The following is a 23,442-nucleotide window of genomic DNA, read 5'->3' on the forward strand; positions in this document are numbered from 1 at the left end:
GTTTTCCATTGGGGTTGTGTGTTGGATGCAGTGACATCTTAATCCTGAAGAATGGGAACCATGCAGAGCAAGCATGATGGATAGGGAGTGGCTCAAGCTAGTAAAAAATAATTTCATTCTCTGTACAGTTCATTCAGAATGAGCCTGCAAGTGTTTGCATGCTGAATACAAGGAGTACAAAGTTGTGCAATCCAGTGCAACTGTGAGTGGACTCCGTATAGTTGCAAATAAGTTGTAGAGTCTGCAGGTACAGTAGTAAGTCTGTTGCCCCTTGCTTACTGTGGCATTCTGGGAGGCAATGTAGATCAGTGAGGGACTGTGTCGTCTTCCCTGCAACCTGAGGTGCCTCACAATGCTTTGTTGCTGTAACTCCCACTTGAGTCACTCACAAACAGCCTGCCAGCATGTAGATCACACATTGTTAGTGTCTGTGTATAGCCACAGCCTTGGGCCAGCACCTCTGACCCTAAAAGCCTGTCACCAAACACCAGCCACACTCTGGCTTCCGGCAGCCTTGGTTACCATTTGCACGGTGACCCCAACACACTCCCAGTCCTGGATTTTCCCAAAAATGTGTGTCCTACACTGTCCAGCCCTCTCTTGGACAATCCAGATATATTAATTCCATTGATCTTCTAAGGGATCAGTGTACAACAGTTTCTTCCCCAAATGGAGTTAGCCACATAATTCACAACACTGAATTAGTTTTGATTAAAGAATAAAACAGGTTTATTTAACTACAAAGAGAGGTTTTAAGTGGGTACAAGCGTAGGGCATTAAAGTCAGAAATGGTTACAAGAGAAATAAAGATAAAATGCTTCCTAGTGCTAAAACTTAACAAACTAGACTCGGTTCATGATAAAATTCTTACCACAGGTTCCCAGCAACAGGGCTGCTCAAATTTCAGATCAGGATATGCTCTCAAAGTCCAAAGGTTGTTTTGTTTGTTTCCTTAGTTGAAAGAGAGAGAGGTGGATAGGGAGAGAGATAAGCTGGGATGGTTTTGCCCCTCACTTTTTTAGTTTTGTCACCATTTGAATTGCATTATCCTGCAGGATACCCTTACATGAAATTTGTTCTAACTTAGGGGCTGAAAACAGTCTGATGGTGAAAGAGCTTCCATGCTGCTGTTTGTGAAGATGCAGATCTGTTAATTCCAGCACCTTTTCCTTGCCAAAAAATGGCCTCTTGAGAGGTGATTTCCCATCAATTTTGATGACACCTGGCTAGAAGCATCAGTTCGTCCATTGTCTTTGAAACAGGTTTACTCACTCCGCAGACTTGTCTGGTAAACACACGTCAGTCATGATTTCAGCGTATATTTTGTAACTTTACATATAATCTTGCTACAGACATTTTATCATGATATTATTGACCAGTGAGTTATTAGTGTTCAGATGCTACCTCACAAGGCATATTTTTGTACAAAGATTACTGTGTAAGATGTGAATACAGGGATGCATTTGGTCAAATGTAATCATTCCCTCTCTCTGATGAATAAAGCTTAAAGAAAGGGATGGTGAGAGGTCAGTGGGTTTGTCTGAGGAGACATAGATATAACTGCACTCCTCAGCATGCAAATAAAGTGCTCTGCTCCACACGCTCACTTCGGCTGTACGTGTGCTGTTAAGAAGGAGTAATTTCATGGCAGTGCACCCATGCTCTGTGTAAGGCAGGACTGAGGTACTCTGTGCTCCTTGTGTTATGTGTCTGTCTTTGTTCAGGATTAGCTGGTACATTACTCCCATGTAAAATCTGTTCTCCTTTCAAGAACATTAGAATTTCACATTTGTTGCCTGTGTACTGTGACCTGTGTTTCCACCTGAGAAAATAAAGGTCCAAGCTCCCTGCTTTGCAGCAGTATTCCTCAAACACTTCTGTCTGTAGAAAAGTGCCAAGCTGCTGCTTAGGCTATGTCTACACTAGAGATCTTACAGCAGCACAGCTCTACTGATGCGGGTGCGCTGCCATAAGACCTCTCGTGTAGCTGCTCTATGGTGATGGGAGAGGGGTCTCCCATCGACACAATTAAACCACCCCCAAGGAGCGTCAGTTGCAGTCTTGGCGGGACTCCCGCTGCTATAGTGCTGTGCATATTACTACTTATGCCAGCAAAATGTATGTTGCTCAGGGGGGTGTTTTTTCACAGCCCGAACAACGTAAGTTTTGCTGACGTATCTAGTAGTGTAAACATGGCCTTAGTCTTACTCATACAGTTTACTTGGATGGCTTTTCTTTGGAAACCTGTTCATATGCTTAGTGCTCTTTGAATGAAACAGTGCTTCCTGCATTTGCTCTTTTCTATTAACATCCTTATTTTTTTTTAAGTTGTGGCCCTAGATTTTTGAGCCCTCCAACAGAGAAAATATTTCATGTTGCTGTTCTACTTGATCAAGCCCTTTCTGAAAACTCAAATCCGCCAAATGTACCTTATTCGGTAGAGTGGTGAGCAGAGAGACTGTTGAAGAATGTTCTACTGTGAGGGAATTGATAAACTGAAGGGTACATTGCACATTTCATTGTGTCCTGCAGAGAGGGAGCTCACGGAACTCACTGAAAAACAGTACTTCTCATTGTTTGCCACTGATCAGATTTGATCAAAGGTTTTACTATGATACAAATATCCTATAACTTGTGATCTAATATGAGTTGAATATAGTATCTTTGTCTGAGCTCTTTTCTTCTTTGATTTCATAAAGATGCAGTGTGGCACATCTTGAAAGGGGCAAAGTTCAATTACAAACTTTAATGTTATTTAGAACTTAAATGATTTAAGCTAGCAGATGCCTTTTTAAGCTATTATAAGTTTTAATGAGATTGGAACCAAGCATTTGCAATTAAGAATCAAAAGTGACTGTATTTAAATTTTATACAAACCTGAATTTATTTGGTACTATTAAGATCCCATAAAATATGCAGACATCAATGAGCTTATTTTCAATGGATGTGGTATTCATTAATCTTCTTACAGTTCCAGAAGAAGTGTTACTGCCTGAAGGCAGTGTTTGCACGCGTGCACACAAGAAGTTATTTTGGACAAGCTTTTTTTTTGCTCTGTGGTCTATTGAACATGTGATAGCATGAACCCTCGGAACCAACATGCAGTGAAATCTTATAAACACTTAAGCCAGAGTTGCCAGCTATCACTCTTCTGAGACACTCACTCAGACATCATCTTCTCACCACTTCTGCTCCTTTCCTCTGTATACTGGATGCCATATCCCAGCTTATATATCACGCACAGACACAGGATGCAGCATAATCTTTTTTTTAAATGTAGGTTTCCTTTGTTAGCCTGGTAGAGGGCCTCTCTTATAGCTGCCGACCCAGCCAGCTGCAGCTTGCTCTTCAGCCGTTTTGCTCCAATTGTGATTTTTCAGATCATTTTAGGGACATAGGTGACTACAGCCCCCAGCGTACCAAAGTCCCAAAGGCATGTGTTATGGCTTTAAAGAAAGAAACTCTTATTTAGACAATTTGTACTTGGCTCCAAGATACAATACTAAAGATAAGACTATTATAATCCACAGAAACTATTGGAAACAAAACCAGGTTTGGGTATTTGTGCTCTCTTTTTTAACTTCTAATATTTCTTGAAAATAGCAGTGCAAAGCCCAAGGGTGCAAGGTGTGCCTTTTAGCGTAAAGGCCAATTAAATTAATAAAACAACTGTGAAAAAATGAACTGCATGTACAGAACTCGATAGCTTTTCCGATGCAGTGTGTAGGAGACGCAAGAACTACTATATGCACTGTATATAAGCGTATTAACCAGTGTGTTAAACAAAATATGTTCTATGAGATTTTAATATCACCATTACTAGCTGACTGTTGTCTAAGCTCCAGTAAATATTTAACATAATTTTAGGAAAAAATTCTAACTGCCACTATACAATATTCATCTGAAATCATTATGAAGCCACTTGTCCCTTTAATCAAGCTCTGGAAGATTAAGGGTCTCACTTTACTATCCAATCAATTTATTTGCTGCAAATATGGCTGAGCCACTACAGCCATTTTCCTTCATTGCTTGGGGCCAAATTCACAGACCTGAACTAGGGTTACCCTTGAATTGAATCTCTGCACCTGAAGAGACTCTATTCCTCACCCCTAACGGCTAAGAACCTCCCTTCCACATAAAATTAGATTGATGTTCCTTTTTATTCCAGCATATTGCTCAGACTAAAGTTAAAATAGCTAACTTTATAGATGTTAAAGAAATAAGCTCCCACATCAAATAATGGAGGAAGAAGCATGAAATGATGTTGTTGTGTACCCAATTTCATGTCTTTGCCACACACGTATCAGCTAGGGAGAGTTTAAAGTTTATTCCTGTGTAACTGAAGGCTTCTGTTCTTCCACTGTTTTGAGTTTGGAGTGGAGGCAGGAAGGATTTATGCTCATTCTTTTAAGATAGCATTTATTCCACCCTAGGTTATGATCTCATAAAAGCTTACAAACTAACCATCTGCAGCCAGGCAGAAACTTGAAAGGGAAACACCTTGGTGCTGAAGAAAGTCATGCTGATTATTGAATAAGTGACTTTCTTCTGAATTATTTTGAAACCAGTTCCTCAGAATGATGCTAGCAATGCTGTCTTTTGGATGGCTTATAAAAACTTGATCACTTTTGTGCTTTGAAGATCCCAAGGAACTTTGTGTTAGAGGAGGCATGTTAATCATGGTGTCTTGACCAAATTCCAGTTGTGGGTGTGGTAATGACATTTGTCTCAAATTCCTCCTGCAGCTTCTATTAATTGTGTCCCACCCTAAAATATTGTGTAGTGTTGATGTGCATGCCATATTTAACCTCAGAGAGTGGCTGCAGTGTTGGATTAAGTGATTTGTAGGTATTTTTTATGTCTCTCTAAGTTTGTAGAGCACTTGAGGATCTGTTAAGATGGCATGCACTACATTAAAGTAATACATTACTATTATTGGGTTATTTTTATTTTTATTAATGATGATCACACAATGTGATCACTAAAAGGGTTTATATCAGTAGATTTGAGTTGACTCTGTGCCAAAAGATTATTAAAAACGAGGAGTCCTTGTGACACCTGACTAACAAATTTACTTGGGCATAAGCTTTTGTGGGCTAAAACCCACTTCATCAGATACATGGAGTGGAAAATACAGTGCTAACGAGCCAATTCAATTAAGCTCGTCAGTGCTAACGAGACAATTCAATTAAGGTGGAAGTGGGCTATTCTCAACTGTTGACAAGAAGGGAGGAAAAATCACTTTTGTAGTGCTAATGAGTTCAATGTAATCAAGGTGGTCTATATCAAACAGTTGACCAGAAAGTGAGAGTATCATGGATCTTGGGTACCAGATAGAATACCCCTGATCGGGGCTCTAGTGGTGTGTCTGTGTGGATTTGTTCCTGTGCTTCTTCAGGGAGTTTCTTGAGCAGATGGTGCAGTTTCTTTTGGTAACCCTTAGTGGAATCAGAGAGTAATGGCTGGTAGAATTTGGTGTCAGAGAGTTGCCCCGCCTCTTGTTCATATTCCGACCTATTCATGATGACTACAGCACCTCCTTTGTCAGCCATCTTGATTATGATGTCAGAGTTTGTTTCTGAGGCTGTGGATGGTGTCGTGTTCTGCATGACTGAGGTTATGGGGAAAGTGATGCTGCTTTTGCACTATTTCAGCCCTTGCACGTCAGTGGAAGCACTCTATGTAGAAGTCGAGTCTGTTGTTTCGACCTTCAGGAGGAGTCCACGCAGAATCCTTCTTTTTGTAGCATTGGTAGGAAAGTTTCTGAGGGTTAGTGTGCTGTTCAGTGGTGTGTTGGAAATATTCCTTGAGTCAGAGACGTCGAAAGTAGAATTCTAGGTCACCGCAGAACTATATCATGTTCGTGAGCGTGGTGCGGCAGAAGGAGAGGCCCCGAGATAGGACAGACTCTTCTGCCAGGCTAAGAGTATAGCTGGATAGATTAACAATATTGTTGGGTGAGTTAAGCGGACCACTGTTCAGGCCCCTTGTGGCATGTAGGATTTTAGATAGTTTCGTGACCTACTTCTTGTATGGTCCAGCCACAAGGAAGTTTGTGTGGAAGGTTGGTTCTTTTTTATGAGTTTCCAGTTTTGAGAGCAAGCTGTCAGGAACAGTATCCTGATAATGTAATGGCAAACCTGGTGGCTTGACTTTGTCCTCACCCACAACTATTTCAGATTTGGGGACAATTTATACCTTCAAGTCAGCAGGACTGCTATGGGTACCCGCATGGCCCCACAGTATGCTAACATTTTTATGGCTGACTTGATCTTCCCCTGTTTCCTGTATAGGATGTTAATCAGGTGGTTCCACAGTTTCTTTGAGAGCGTGTGGCACAATCTCTCACCATAGTCTGTGTGTTATGTTGATTGTAATGGATTTTTTTTTACCTTCAGTCCTTTTGGTATGATGTCCATCTGTTTGCATTTGGAAAGGAAGGTGATACAGATACAGACAGACATGAGTTTTTTCATGAAGTTGATGGATTTCCACTTCATATGGCTAAATTCAGTGCCTTGCATAGTGACAGGTTTCAGAGTGGTAGCCGTGTTAGTCTGTATCAGCAAAAACAATGAGGAGTCCTTGTGGCACCTTAGAGACTAACAAATTTATTTGGGCATAAGCTTTCGTGGGCTAAAACCCACTTCATCAGATGCATGGAGTGGAAAATACAGTGGAGAGGTATAAATACACAGCATATAAAAAGATGGGAGTTGCCTTACCAAGCGGGGGGGTCAGTGCTAATGAGACAATTCAAGTAAGGTGGAAATGGGCTAGTCTCAACAGTTGACAAGAAGGGAGGAAAAATCACTTTTGTAGTGCTAATGAGTTCAGTGTAATCAAGGTGGCCCATTTAAGACTGTTAACAAGAAGATGTGAGTATCAGCAGGGGGAAAATTAGTTTCTGTAGTGACCCATCCACTCCCAGTCTTTATTCAGGCCTCATTTGATGGTGTCCAGTTTGCAAATTAATTCCAATTCTGAAGTTTCTCCTTGGAGTTTGTTTTTGAAGTTTTTTTTGTTGAAGAATTGCCACTTTTAAGTCTGTTATTGAGTGTCCAGGGAGACTGAAGTGTTCTCCTACTGGTTTTTGAATGTTATCATTCTTGATGTCAGATTTGTGTCCATTTATTCTTTTGCGTAGAGACTCTCCGGTTTGGCCAATGTACATGGCAGAGGGGCATTGCTGACACATGATGCCATATATCACATTGGTAGATGTGCAGGTGAATCGAGCCACTGATGGTGTGGCTGATGTGGTTAGGTCCTATAATGGTGTCCCTTGAATAGATATGCAGACAGAATTGGCACCGGGGTTTGTTCCAGGGTTTGGTTCCTGGGTTAGTGTTTTTGTTTGTGGTGTGTAGTTGCTGGTTAGCATTTGCTTCAGGCTGTCTGTAAGCAAGGACTGGCCTGTCTCCCAAGGTCTGTGAGAGTGAGGGATCATCCTTCAGGACAGGTTGTAGATCCTTGATGGTGCGCTGGAGAGGTTTTAGTTGGGGGCTGTAGGTGACGGCTAGTGATGTTCTGTTACTTTCTTTGTTGGGTCTGTCCTGTAGTAGGTGACTTCTGGGTACCCTTCTGGCTCTGTCAATCTGTTTCTTCACTTCACCAGGTGGGTATTGTAGTTTTAAGAACTCTTGATAGAGATCTTGAAGGTGTTTGTCTCTGTCTGAGGGATTGGAGCAAATGCGGTTGTATCTTAGATCTTGGCTATAGATAATGGATCATGTGATGTGGTGTGGATGAAAGCTGGAGGCATGTAGTTAAGTATAGCAGTCAGTGGGTTTCCGGTATAGGGTGGTGTTTATGTGGCCATCGCTTATTTGCACTGTAGTGTCCAGGAAGTGGATCTCTTGTGTGGACTGGACCAGGCTGAGGTTGATGGTGGGATGGAAATCCTGGCGGAATTCCTCAAGAGCCTCTTTCCCAGGGTCCAGATGATGATGATGTCATCAATGAAGCACAAATAGAGTAGGGGCATTAGGGGATGAGAGCTGAGGAAGCGTTGTTCTAAGTCAGCCATAAAAATGTTGGCATACTGTGGGGCCATGCAGGTACCTATAGCAGTCCCGCTGACTTGAAGGTATAAATTGTGCCGATTCTTCAACAACAAAACTTCAAAAACAGACTCCAACCAGAAACGGCAGAACTGGAATTAATTTGCAAACTGGACACCATCAAATGAGGCCCGAATAAAGACTGGGAGTGGATGGGTCACTACAGAAACTAATTTTCCCCCTGCTGATACTCACATCTTCTTGTCAACTGTTTGAAATGGGCCACCATGATTACGCTGAACTCATTAGCACTACAAAAGTGATTTTTCCTCTCTTCTTGTCAACTGTTGAGACTAGCCCATTTCCACCTTACTTGAATTGGCTCATTAGCACTGACCCCCCGCTCGGTAAGGCAACTCCCATCTTTTTATATGCTGTGTATTTATACCTCTCCACTGTATTTTCCACTCCATGCATCTGATGAAGTGGGTTTTAGCCCACAAAAGCTTATTCCCAAATAAATTTGTTAGTCTCTAAGGTGCCACAATGACTCCTCGTTGTTTTTGCTGATACAGACTAACATGGCTGCCACTCTGAAACATTATTAGTCTCCCTAAGTCTATCCAATAGAATTCACTGTTGTCATAAGAAATATTTGTGTTCTATATATGGCCATGGAGGTGGCAGAGAAGATGAGTAGGCAGAACATGAGATTCTATCGTGAATGTGTTGCACATTTAATTTTGTTCCAAGTTTCTTATCACGTTTCTTATGACGTGTCCTGAAATTGCAAAAATATTCCTTTTTAACTAATCTAAGAAGATTGATAATCACAGACCTTCCACAACTGGCAACCCACAGAGGCCAAAATTCTTGCTGATGTAGAAATGGCCCATGAGAGAAAGAGAAGTGATCAACACTGGCAGAGAAATAAAAGAAATATTCGCGAGCAGAGGTAACAACAGGAAGAGGAACTGAGCTACAAGGCTCATGATCAAAAAGACATCATAAATGAAGTGAAACACTGACAAGTTTAAAACTTTCATCAGTCTATCTCCAAATGTGTACCAGAATGACACTTGTCAAGAAAATTCATGAAAGAAACAACATCTAAGGTGCAAAGCACTTTAAATCACAGAATCCATCTGGAGATGCCAAAGATGAATACTGTGTTTAGTCAACATTTCCCATCAACCATATATTGACATCTGCTGTTGCTATACAGATCAACCCAGAATTAACATAAAATTGCTGTATTGCTTAATAAAATGTTGACTTATGTTGTCGTTTTAACTGTATAACAAGGCAAGAGCAGTATTTAAGAAGAGCAGGTGAGAACAGAATAAATGTTTTGTGAAACTGGTGTGGCCAGTGGCATGGCTGAAGGGAAATATTTGCAGGATGCTCAGAGTTTGGTAATATACCTTTCTGTTTCAGCTATAGATATGGTCACTCCTGCTGCAAAGACACATTCAAATTATCATCAATAAAAAGTTGATTAATTTTCACCTAATTTCAGTAATGCCATCCCTGAAATTAACATCACGTTTAGTTTGGCAAGAGTCTGTTCATATGTCTTCGGCATGACTATACTGGATAAAAGGAATAATTAAATTGAAAATTAAATAAGCATAATTGAATACAAAATGTACAGGAAAAAGAGATTCATGATAAACTTCCATTGCTTAGTTCATAGTGGTATTGTTTTAAAAAAAATGCTAGAAAGGATTGAGCTGTAAAGTTAATTTTATACAAAATGTACACATTAATGAACATAATTATAAATGGACTTTAGCTGACCTCAGAAGGGAACAAAGGCTCTTCTTAAACTTCATAGGGTTTTATATTTGGCAAGAGTACAATATCTTGGGCAATTAGACTTTCAGCACATTTGGATATGCTAATTAGCTCTAAGTTCTAATTAATTTCTTTATATAACTAAGAATGACATATCACTGAATGAATTTAATGTGTTTTTACAGCTGAACCTAGCAATTGGCACCATTTTCTAAAATATTTTAGAATACAAAATGCAGGCTTTATCGAACGATTGGTTGTATTAACACTGTAAGGTGGTAATGATTAATCTTATGACAAAATGTTTACACTTAGGTAAATATTTTGAATTAAAACCCTTCATTGTGCTGTGGCTAGTAATGTGGATTAACAAATATGGTTTTCAACTGAATCTGATTGCTTGGTGAAGCTTACCAGAAAGGTAATGGTGTTGGAAGACAATAAACAAACATGCTGCAATGTAATAGTAAGGGCACATCAACACAGATTGCTCAGCATTGTGCTAACTCTGCTCCCTTTGAAGTCAATGATAAAACTCCCATTGACTTCAGTGGGAGCCGAAATGGGCCAATGCCGAGCATGTTCTTAGTTCAGGAGGGTATGGAAAAACATAAATCTTAAAGATATTGAGTAGGGACTAGAGCTACAAAGGTGAATTAGGTGTTGCAATGCCTAATTCCTATGCGCCCTACTGCACAGTGGAATTCGCAGCCCTGAGTTAGACCCCCTGGCTCCCCATGCATGGTATGGAAAGAGTTAGGCACCTAAGAAAGGGATTCTCAGAAGCTTAAGCTAGCCAGTGGAAATCCCAAGGAGAAGGGCATTAGTATCTAATGAATATTTAATTATTTATACAAATTGGAAAAAGCTCTGACAAGAGAGAAACCCCCCCCCCAAATATCCAGTAGTTTGGGGGTTAGGGCACTCAACTGGGGTGTGGAAGACTGGGTTCAGATTTCTGCTCCAACTCAGGTAGAATGGGGATTTAAACATGGGTCACCCACATGCTAGGTGAATGTTCTAACCACACGACTCTTGGATATACTTGTGTGTATATGTGCCAGCTAGCCCCCAAAATGCCCAGCTTGACCCCAGCTGTTTTGGGATTTTTGGGGAGTGGGAGCTGGGCTGATCTAGTAGGTGTACTCAGAGCACACCCACTGAATCAGGCCCTGCAGGTGAAATGTGGGGAAAGTGCCTAGTTTAAGAATCCTGCTGAGCTTCGCCATGAGCTAAAGGGCCAAGCAGTTGGGCAGTGTCAGGACTCGGGTGCTCTTTGAGCATGCCCATTGGCAGCACCGGAGGAGCCATAGGGACTTTACTAACAGGAACTTAGACACCCTGGGAATTTTGGCATTTGGAGGGTTAAGTGGCAGCTGAGCGTTGGATTTGAGGATCTCAAAAGTGCACAAATGTTGGACTTAGGAGCCTAAAGCAGCAGTTAGGCTCCCAAGTCCTTTTGTGGATCTAGTCCTAGATTCCTACTCATGGAGTCTTGGGCTTCAAGTATGAGACTGACCTCTCTACTATCCCACAAAGGATTTCACCCTTTGAGGCACCAGTTTCTTCAGATAAGTCTTAGAGAATGTGTTAGGGCTGTATGCAAATTAAATAGGCATATATATATATAAAATATATGCTAAAAACCCATAGGATATGGTAGACCATGATAGTCTTTCTATAGAAATTATAAGTTACACATATCCCTGCTGGGGAGTTCTATGAGTTGGTTTACAAAATTCTATAGAAAGGATATAATCGTTGATTAAATTCTGTAGGACTTTCTCATAAGGGTTAGTTATATCTTATACAAAGAGCAAATTCTGGTATCTCAGTAACCTCTTAAGTTTTTTTTCTCACCACAGTCTGCCAAGGTTCTCCGTATCATTGTCCAGCTATTCCATACAGTTCCAGCACTCTGCCATGCCTGCCACTTTTGCAGCCTTTATAATTGGTGTTCCCAGTCGATTACAATGACTTCTCTAAGAGCTGATTTCTTTAAGAAACTTTAAGTTGGTTTCACTGCATGGATACGGATATCCAGGTTGAGAAGGGGATTTTGGCACTGCCTCAGTTCTGGTGTATTGAGATTTCCCCTCCCTCAGAGTGCATTTAGGCCCTTTTCCAAAGGCTATTTAAATTAGAGGGAGTCCTTTTATAGGATTTTGAATTGGCTCTTGGTAACCTAGAGCTCTGAGACACAGGTGCTCCAAGAAATCATTTAGGAACACTAAGGAACAAACTTACTAGAGGTTCTAGAGGGTGCTGAGGCACAAGCAGGTTTTCTGTGCACAGGACACACAGCTACCATTGCCCAGGAACGCAGGCAATTTATATTTTCAGACGAGTCAAGTTACAGATAAGTAATTTTCCTGATTTGAGATTAAAAAGCAGTTAATCATTGCAAGGAAAAGCCTCTATCCATAGCAGCCCAAGGAAAATGATAGCACTGGTACAGAGTAAGCAGGTATTCTTTTCTTTTTTTCTGCATCATCTATTAGAGATCCTCCAGGGACGCTATGGTTTGCCCATCAGATGGTCTTTCCCTCAATCATCTTTAAATGGGGCTTTCAGCTCAGTTAAATATGGCAACCGTTTCTTTCTCAATGAACGATATGCGGTTTAATTAAAGCTAATGTAACTCTTTTCCTCAAAGTTCCGCTCGAAAAGGTGCTGCAGCAGACACCATGCTAGAATTATGTTTGCGACTATTTTCCCAATTAGTGTATCACTAGAAGTGAGGTGTAGGTATTGCTATAGCCATCTCACATTTTAAATGTTCCTCGTTAATTCAGAAGTCCTCACCCTTCTAAAGCAATGAATATCCTCCACTGTCCTAGATGATGTCATACACTGCACATGGTATTTAAAAGCAGAAACTGATATTCCTAATTTGCATTTTAAAAATGAATCTATGGGCAAACGCCCTTTTGACTTTCCATCCTGTTGTTTCTGGAAGGTTTTCTGTTGCTCCCATTTAAAGCTCCATAACAGGAATGGCTGACAAAATGTTATGGACAATGAGGTGACAAATCATATTTTATTTTTCAGCTTGGCTGCTGGAATCCTCTCACAGGTCTGAATGGGTCACTAACAGACAGAAAGCTGGAGAATAACATGCGTGGGGTGGTTCTGCGTGTGGTGACTGTGCTGGTAAGAGATTCTGAGTGTTTTCCATGTAGAGGAATGCTACTTTTCTCCTTCTTGCTTTCCACTAATAGGTTATTGACTAAGGGTGACTAAAAAGGATTTTGAAAATAAATTACACAGTTTAAAAAGAAACTGAAACATAGTCAACTGTCACAGAATTGAGTTTCTCCTTGCCAATACTGGATCAATGGAAATTTTCCAAAAAATTATTATTTTACCAATAAAGTCCATTTCAAAGTTGGAATTAAAGACATTAAAAGCTGTTTCTTCCATAGGCACATAGTAAGTTATCCAATCAACCTGTGTTAACTCAAAAGAGCAACACAAACTTGCCTGCCAGCTAAGGTTTCCTAGCTAAAACTCTAAAGGATGCATAAGATATAGCTGCCTTCCAATTACTGTGCCAAACTGAGTGCAGTTTGACACAAATTACTGCACTCAGAAAATAACAAAGATTAGCTTAGGGTGAATTATGTTAGTTCAGTGAAATAACCTTCCTCTCAGAGTTCCCTGGGCCAAATTCTCCTCTGTGCTACAAAGGTTATTTTAAGCCACCTTTGTAGTCACTATCTCCTCCTAGTTCTTGGTCAGGGGTGAAGATCTGGACACCTATTTATAAATGAAGATACAGGGGTGGGTTTCTATTATTTCCCTTGTAGATGTTGCCTTGTATAGAAAAGAATTCAGCTGGGCTAAGCTAGAGGGTGATATCAGGGAGTTAGGGGTCCAACTAAAACACAAATTTTGCTTTTTGGGGTTTTATCCCATGACAAGTTAAAATCTAGCTTTTAAAGATACTATAAATATGGTCGTCCCATGTGCTTTTACTATTGTCTGTTTTGTTTAAGAGAATCATATGTCTGACCCTGGTTAAAAAAATAGAATGAATTGATATAAAAAGACAAAGCAGTATTTATATTTTTTTATACTTTGATGCTAATTGATGGATATTCCTCAAACTAGTATCACAACAGCAATGGATGGCCTTTGCACTTTGCTTGGTATAAACTTAAATTGAGTCAACATAATTTTCTTGCAACGGAAATGTTCAGTGAACGTTCTTTATCAAAGGAAATTCAAATTAGTATCTCGTCTTTTCTTTCAGATTCTATAATTTCATCCCTAGTTATCATTTCAGTTAGCTTGCCGGGGAGCATTCTTCTGACAAACAATTATATTATGAACATTTAGCAACTTAGACACTGGTGTGGAAAAAAAAGAGTAATTACTCACACTGATAGTTTTGTATAAGCCAAAAAAGAAGGATGTTTAAAGTTCAGCAACACATCACACAAAAGACAGCCTCCACAGCCCCCACACAAACAAAGACCACTGGCTGATATTTGCATCCAGAGGGCAATTTCTATTTTGTGTTTGTGTTTATTTTTAAAGCAACATGTTTCCAAACACAACTGCAACTTGGTAGTATTTAAATTGTGCCTTCATGCAAATTGATTAATCCCTCATTTTGTTAATTGAGTCTCTTTTTATATGAAGACTATGAACTAGAGGCAGTGGGCGAGGAAGACACAAATGATCCCCATTGCCTTTATACAGTAAGACTTTCCTCTGTCTTTTCAGCAATTAGTAAGGCTTTGCATGGTTGGTCAATGCAGTCTGATGGTTCGAGTCTTGCAAAACTGTCTTTGACCCAGAGTACCACTTAAGGCTCATTATATTTTATGCACCAAAGCACATATTTTCTAAGTTGGGTGCCTAAAGTTAGGCACCTAAATAAGGGCTTCATTTTCAGAGGTGGTAGGAATCTGCAACTCCGATTGAAATCAATTAAATATTTCATCTGTTTGGATGATAAACCTGAGTTGTGCTGATGGGTCCATTTTTGCTTACATTCTAGAATTCATAAGAGGTGGAAAGGGCTTTTTTATACAATTATTTCCTGCTCACATACAAAAGTTTGGTGTAGAAAAGAAAAGATAAAAAAATCAATCAGACAACAAAATGGAAAACCGAAGGAGGGCAAAAGAGATGGAAAATGCAGTAATGGCAGTTGCGCTAGTATTCTATCATCGTCTCTTACCTCCAACTTAGTGCTAGACTAAATATTACTGCTGTTGCTGCCAATTGTATTGATAATATTATAAATTTAGGGCCTGATCCTTCAAAGTTTTACTGCTGTGTGCCAGTGGATATGCTTGAGCAAGCAAAGTTTCACAGGATCTGGCCTTTGTTGTGTCTGGGAATTAAAATTCATCTGTCAAATTATATTCTCTCTTTCTCTCTCTCTCACCCACACATGCACACACGTTGCCCTAGTTTATAGGCATGGCTGTTGCTTGTTACTAATTTTGGCATGGTTCAGCTCAGTTCATGTCTTTGGTTCACATAATTTATTGGGCATGACTAATAACAATGATACAAAAATGTTAGCTTTTGTGGGAAGGAAGGGGTGTTTGGGGATAATATTCTGGTGTTTGTAAGAACAAGATTGAGGTGCCAGAAATAGAGCAAGCATGTTAAGTCACAGTTAATGGCAAAATATTGTCTTTGCTGTCAATGAAAAGCTCTTAAGCAGAACAGAGTCTTGATAATCTATAAAAGTCTCTCTTTTTGCTATTATATGTTCTTTCAGGGGCAGAAGTATATGTTTGTATTTGACACCGGGGTTGAAGTCCTGGTGCTATTGAAGTCAGTGAGGGTATGTCTACAATGCAATAAAACACCTGCATCTGTCCAGGTCAGCTGCAGGGCTTGGACTGCAGGACTATAAATTGCAGTGTAGATATTCGGGCTCAGGCTGGAGCCTGGGCTCTGGGACCCCACGAGGGGAGAGAGTCACAAAGCCCAGGCTCCAGCTTGAGTCCAAACAGCTACACTGCAATTTTATAATCCTGTAGTCCAAGCCCTGTGAGTCCAAGTCAGCTGATTCAGGCCAGCCACAGGTATTTTATTGCAGTGTAGGTATACTCTGAGAGTTGAGCTATTGACTTCACTGAGGCCAGGATTTCACCCGTGCACTTCATCTAAAAGGAGGAAACTCTCCTGCTCTCTCTCTCTCTCACTCCTCTCAGGGATGTTTCAAGCAGCAAAGGTTATAAACAGTGGTATGGAATTTATTTAAGTTGTCAGTGGCTAATGATCTTAGCACTCAGGTGTGCCAGATTCTGAGCATCTTGGCCCTGATCCAGCAAAGAACTAAAGCACATTCTTAAGTTTAAGTATTTGGGTAGTCCTCCTGAAGTCAATAAGTTGCCTTAAATCCTTCTGGAGTGTTGTTATTCCTTTTAAATTTCTTTTAATTTTAATTCTTTTAAATTTAAGACAGTCAGGAATGGGATGGGATGTAGCCCATGTGTTAATGAATGGGACGGGAGGTGCCCACATGATAACCTCTCTAAGGTGAAGGTGTAGTCCATGTTATGAAAAAGATTGAGAACTCCTGCTTTAAGGTATTATAACATGGATCAAGAGTATAGTGGCCTTGTGTGAAGAATGTATATCTCATAACTACAACTATACAATGGTGGTGGTTTATACTTATTATTTTATAGAGAGCAACTATAAGTACACACGGGAGCTAGATATGTTCAGTACTGGGTTGACTTGAAAATGCAGGCAGGAAAAAGAAGGGGAAAAAAAGATAGTAACTAGAGCAGGGGTGGGCAAACTATGGCCCACGGAAGGAATCCAGCCCTTCAGGGCTTTGGATCTGGCCCACGGGATTGCCCCCCATGGTGCCGCAGGCCCTGCGCCGCTCTCAGAAGCAGCCAGCACCATGTCCCTGCGGCGGTGGGGGCAGAGGGCTCCGTGCGTTGCCCTTACCTCCAGGCACTGCCCCCCGCAGCTCCCATTGGCTGGGAACGGGGAACCGCAGCCAATGGGAGCTTCGGGGGAGGTATCTGGAGGCGTGCCAAGGGCATCGTGCAGAGCCCTGTGCCCCCCCACTCCCGCAGGGGCCGTGCAGGGTCATGGTGTTGGCCGCTTCCCAGAGCGGTGCGGCGTGGGGCCAGGGCAGGCATGCAGGGAGCCTGCCCTGGCCTCGGTGCACGCCGCTGCCATCCCGGAGCCGCTTTAGGTAAGCAGTGCCAGGCCGGAGCCTGAACCCCTCCCGCACCCCTCCCCCCTACTCCCTGCCCTAAGCCACCTGCCTGCACCTCGCACCCCTCCTGCACCCCAACTCCCTGCCCGGCACCCCAGTGCACCCCAACTCCCTGCCCTGAGCCCCCTGTCACACCCCGCACCCCTCCTGCACCCCAACCCCCTGCACTCTGCACCCCTCCTGCACCCCAACCCCCTTCCCTGAGCCCCCTCATCCACCCCGCACCCCTCCTGTGCCCCAATTCCTTGCCCTGAGCCTGTTCCTGCACACCACACCCCCTCCTGCACCCCAACCCCCTGCCCTGGCCCCACATACAATTTCCGCACCCAGATGTGGCCCTCGGCCAAAAAAGTTTGCCCACCTCTGAACTAGAGATACAGAATGGTATGTTGCAATACATATCTGTGTATCGTTTCTTGTTACTTATTACACATGTTAATTAGATATAACTATGTGGATTGAAAACTTTGTCCAATCCAATAACTCTGCAGGAACTAAAAAGAGAACAGACCATTGGGTTACACAGCTGTGAAAGAGAAGAGGCAGTATTTGGGTGGCTTTCCATCTTCAAGCTGATCGTGAACAGGAAGAACTGTGTGTTGAAAGAGCAGTCGGAAGAGTTCAGGAGCAGGGTAGCAAAAGATATAATCAACATCTTGGAGAACATCATTAGGTGTGCGAGAGTACGGTACTTGTTTCACAGGATTAAACACAGAAATGTACATGATGCAGATTTTTAAATCCTTGAAGTAGGCAATGCGTTCATGTATAAGGTAATGGCAGATAGTCCACCTTTTCAGGCACCTTTTTGCACTTGCAGGTTTGGCACATAAAACATTTATAAATGTTTATTTTTTTAAGATATGTGGCATTCAGACAGAAAAAAGAAAACAAAGTAAGGTGGGAAGGCATGTCTCTGTTTCAAAAGCTGAGACTATCTTCAGGATTTGACCTTCACCACTGCGTTACATAAAATGACAAAAGTTCCTTCAAAGAAGGATAAAAAAGAAGAAATAATCAAGTATTTAAGCATACCTAGGAGAACAAACAATGAGAATGATGTAGTGAGAAATCATGGGACAAAAACAATGAAGGAATCTGAAACAAAGAGAAATGGAGCAAGAAAAAATGCTGGATGATTTAGGGGAGATTGGAATAAAATTTTTATTACAATTATTACAGTATTCTATAATAAAGGCCTAAAAGCTGCTGTCCCTGTCTCCCCACTATTCCCATTCTGTGCCCCCTGCTAGTCAAACTCTTCTCTTTTTCTCCATGCTCTCTCCATAAAATGTGGCCCTCTGTCCCCATCCACGTTCATGCCCACATGCACCTCCCTTCATCTCTGCTTACCGTGCCCCCATGTACCTTCTAAACACATGCAGGTTTGGTGCCTAAAACATTTATGAATGTTTATTTTCTTTAAGATATGTGGCATTTACAAAGCACAAGTTGGGTGGTATATACATGTTATCAGCATGACTGGCAACCACACACCACTATGAATTGACGATGGCTGCTTGTGGTAGAAGTGTGGTAGGGATGAGGCCTCTCTCAGACATGTTCTGTAATTGTAATATGCATCTGTTAGTCAAAAGGTAGTGAAGCGTATGCATGGGGGGGAATGTGTGGATTATTTGGTGGTGTGGTACAAAGGTTTTCTGTGCATGAGTTTGGGATGCATGAAAGCAACAAGTCAGTTATGTAGATCAACCAAACAAGTGCCAGTAAAGCCTTTACACTATGTCCTCAGCAAACTTGGTTGCCCACCAAAACTGATAAAGATCATTCATTTATTTCACAAGGGGATGCAAGTTCAGGTACTTTTTAATGGAGATCTCACTGACTCCTTTCCCATTTCGAAGGGAGTCAAACAAGCCTGTGTCCTCGCCACTGTAATATTCACCCTCTTCTTCACCCAAGTTCTCAACCGTGCTACAAATGGTCTCAGCAGAGGCATATACGTCACATACAGACCCAATGGCTCAGTCTTCAATCTTGTCAGGCTTAAAGCAAAAATAAAAGTAACAGAACTACTAATAAGAGAAGCACTCTTTGCAGATGATTGTGCCATCCTAGCGCGCACAGAGGGAGATCGCCCAGTTCATCATAGATTGCTTTGCTGAAGCATCAACATTGTTTGGCCTCACAATCATCCTGGAGAAAACTGTGGTGTTGCACCAATCATCTTCACCGCTCTGTGCTATATCCTCTAGCATCTCCATTAGTGGAATCCAACTAAAGCAAGTTGACAGTTTTACTTGTCTTGGCAGCAACATCTCCCATGATGGATCTCTTGACAAAGAGATCACGAACAGGATTCAGAAAGCTTCTCAGGCATTAGGAAAGCTATGTAACAAAGTCCTGAAATCGTACAACAATAACCCTCTCAACAAAAATAAAACTTTAAAATGCTTTTGTGCTCAAATCTCTCCTCTAGGGCTGTGAGACCTGGACACTATACAAATGGCCGATCAAACAGCTAGAGGCCTTGCTGCGGTCTCTGCACGCCATTATGGGGATCCGCTGCAGGACAAAACTACCAGCCTGGAGGTTCTCCAGAACTTAAATGCCATAAGAATCGAGGCCATGCTTATAAAAGCCCTACTACGCTGGGTTGGACACATCATTAGGATGCCTGAATATTGACTCCCCAGAAAAATTTTCGGTGGAGAATTGGCACAAGGACATCGGAATCAAGGCCACCCCAGAAAGCGCTACAAGGACAGCATCATGAACAGCATACACTTTGGGGCAATGAAACTGGATGATCTTGAGATGGCTGCATTAAATAGATCAGCATGGCAACACACAGCACTCAGAGCTTTTCAAGCCTTTGAAGAGGACAGAAATAATTGATTGTTAGCTGCCACGGAAAAGCGTCACACTACTACAATAGCTACCGAGATGCTCACCAATGAGTGTGCCTGCCCGATCTGCTCCCAAGCATACGCACCACACTTTGGACTTCAGAGTCACTCCAGAATCCACAAAAAGAGAGAGCATGAAAACGTCATCGTCAAACCGATGGACTACTCACACTATGTCACACAATCTGTATACACATATGTTGCAGAAGAACTACTTTTGAAATATTTTAGAGGGGTTTTAAAATTTGTATTGGGCCTATTCTTCATCTTTAGTTGTAACAAATATACAGAATTCCCAAGGTAGCAACAAATCCCCACTTGTTTCTCTCTCAGCTGTTCATGTCCATCTCAGAAGGTGGGACAGGAAGAAATTTTTTGGTTATTTTTTCATCCAAAAACATGGAGAAAAATGTTCAATGAAATGTCTGTAATTTATATTGATACTGGTAGATGATTTTATTCATCCACCAGTGAAATGAACACATCATGAAGATTGATACATGATACAAAGGGCTGGCTATTTGCTATTCTTTCTAGTTACACCAGTCCTTGAGATGGAAGTTGTCACTCTGTATGAATACACATTATAAGATTCACTACCTCTTACGAGACAGACTGCTGGAATTGGAACTTTCTGTGACCATGCTGCTTTTCCTACCTGGAAACTGGAATCCAAATATCAGGTCCAGAGGATGGCTGGACATTTAGGAGATCAAGTATAAACTACTTTTTTTTTTTTTAACGAATGTATTATCTTTGTATATATTTAGAAAAATAGGGTTTGGCAATTTATAATTTAAGGAGGATAATAGAGCAGTAGGCATACAGAATGGCAGGATTGAGTATCTGTTGCACTAAAAAATGCTATGTCTTTAGAATTTAAATATTAAAGTGAACTATTTGCTATTAGCGCAATGGCTGCAGTATCAAAGTTCATTTTACCTTTTTACAGGAAAGCCAAGTATTACTAGTTATAGCAGTATTTCCTATTATAGATATTGCTTATATTTATATGGCCCCCATTACCAGAGGATTTCAGTCTCTAATGTGTTTATCCTTACAAGACCCCTGTGAGATAGAGAAGTGCCATTATCCCCATTTTGCAGGTGGGAGACTGACTTTGCCCAAGGTCACACAGGAAATCTGTGGCAGTACAGGGAATCGAAGCTGCCTGTCTCAAGTCCAAGGCTAGTGCCATAATCGCTGGACATTCTTCCTTTAGGGAAGGTCTGCTCAAATCAGTCACACCTTACCTACTGATAGAAAAGTTGTTTAAAAAAGCCAACTGTGTCCACTATATTAAAAAGCCTGAATTATTTAGGCCTAAATAATGCCATACTCATACATTATAAATAAGCCACTGTCCATAGAAAAGGAGAGTGGGAATTGGAAGACCTGAGTCAGTTTCTAACCCAGCTACTTACTAGTTTTGTCACTTGGGGGCAAGTCACTTCACTTTGCGTTAGCTTCCTTTGTGACCCTACGCACCCCTGTATTCACACCCTGCACACTACTGCAATGATACTTGCATAGAATATGCCTTGTGAGGTATCGTAAGAAAGCTAATAACAGGCTGGTTATTAATATCATGATGATAAAAAGGTCTGCCCTAGACAAAGGAATGTGGGTTTTCCTCCATTTACATATTGGCAGTAAACATAGCAATCAAAATAAATCCCGGTGGTCGTTATCCTGTTCCTGAACTTGAAAGACAGAGAATTAACATGGGTCCTGCAACCCAGGGAGACACAGGAGACTGAATCCCAGGAGACCTACCTGGCTTGTAAGACAAAGAAATCCCTTCGGGGATATACGGAACAGAGCGAGACTCCATCTTTATTCTTCACCTTAGGACACAACGAAACCAAGTGATTTGATCTCTGTGATTGGTCCTGGCAAGGCTGGCCAGTAAAAAGATGGAAAGGAGACGATGAGTAAAAGAAACCATTTTGAGCAAAGACTGTATATTGCTAGGTTAAGTTTTAGACTTTTAGATGCTTGTTTTTTTACTTTTATTTGCTTGTAACCATCTCTATATTTATCTCTGTGACTTGGTATCACTTAATCTATGCTCTTTTGTTCATAGACTTGTTTTACTTTTATTATAAACCAATTCAGTGCTGTGTTTGGAGGGAGGGGTGCATTTACCCCAGTTAAGTTAATAAACTCTTTAACGGAGCAGTGAACTTAATATCTTCTGTGAATGCACTGTGATAGAGGCTGTGCATTGCAGAGAAACATCTCTAAGGACCTTGGGGGCTGGAGTTCACTGACTGATACCTGCTAAGCGAGGTTTGAGCCAGGACAGCCTTGAGGAATTTGCTGGTGAGGAAGGAGGACTGTTCTGACAGAAAGCTGATGCATAATCTAAATTGCCAGCAAAACTCTCTCTTGTTCAGGTAACAGAGTAGCTCTCAGTACTGGGTTGTCCCAGCAGTGTGTTACATCCCTATCTCCAAAACTTGGATAATTTTGTGTGATCATCATTTTATCATATTTTGTGATTGTCAGAGGAAAGTGGGTACATAAACTAAGGAGGGATTTTCAAAAGTGGATTGGCCTCATTCTTCCACTGAACTTAATGAGAGTTTTACCATTGACTTCAATAGGAACAGAATTACGCTGAGTACTTCTGAAAATCACAACCTGAAAGTATGATTCTTATCACAAGTCTGTCTTTACTTTCTGTAATATGCAGCATCTAGGTTAATAATATTAGTATTGGCACAGAATACAGCATGGTGTACAGCTTCAGAAGTCAAGATTGCGTTATTTGCAGCAACGTATTAGGAATAATATGCAATGTGGACTCTAAAAGCTTTCAATGTCTAGACTTAATGCACATTTTTATCATATCTACTATAATGGCTCAGAAAGGGCTATTGTGTAAGAAAATCAATACACAAAGCTTTACTGCAGCTTAATATAACACTGGGATGATATTTCCATGAAGGAAACCTCAGTCCTGCAGTAAGACATCAGGAGAAGTATTTTAAAAAGCACTTTTTAGAAAAAGAAATTGCATTAGTAGCAATAAACCCATAAAAAGGCAGATGTTTACTGTTAGGGCCTCTGATTCAGGAAAGCATCCCTGTTTTGGAGCATTATTTAAGCATATGATATTTAAGCAAATGTCCAAGTCCTATTGCAGTTAATGGTAAAACTTCCATTAAAGTCAATGAGCTTTAGGGTGTATGTACAGTGCAGATTGAGTTGTAATTGTGTCGTAGGTAGGCATACCTGCACTAGCTTTAATTTAGCTGGTGTGTGTAAATGTGGTAGTGAAAATGTGGCAGCCTGGGCTTTGATGCAGTTCAGCCTCCCCTGTCCAAGTCCACCGAGGATCCTCCTGGGTACGAACTCAGATTGCTAGCCTGCGTTGAATTCCATGCCACTGTGTATTCACTACTATTGTTACCTGTGCTCGCTAGATTAAAGCTAGTGCAGATATGCCTATTTGTGCAACAAACACACCTTCCCTTGTTTTGTAGATGTGTCCTTAAGCACAAGAATAAGTGCTTTCCTGAATAGGGACCAAATTTAAAACTCTGTTCTTATCTTA

The 23,442-nt window shown here is 41.1% G+C and overlaps 1 protein-coding gene across 1 annotated transcript in view; it reads left to right on the forward strand.

Moving 5' to 3' along the window:
• Nucleotides 1-23,442, forward strand: part of GRID2 (glutamate ionotropic receptor delta type subunit 2) — a 1,000,276-nt gene that overhangs the window by 781,642 nt on the left and 195,192 nt on the right. The window contains exon 9 of the mRNA XM_037896872.2: nucleotides 12,852-12,953. Within this exon, the coding sequence (XP_037752800.1) occupies nucleotides 12,852-12,953 (102 nt within the window). The remainder of the gene's footprint in view (nucleotides 1-12,851; nucleotides 12,954-23,442) is intronic.

Source organism: Chelonia mydas, chromosome 4 (assembly GCF_015237465.2).
Source record: "Chelonia mydas isolate rCheMyd1 chromosome 4, rCheMyd1.pri.v2, whole genome shotgun sequence".
Classification (NCBI taxonomy): Eukaryota; Metazoa; Chordata; order Testudines; family Cheloniidae; genus Chelonia; species Chelonia mydas.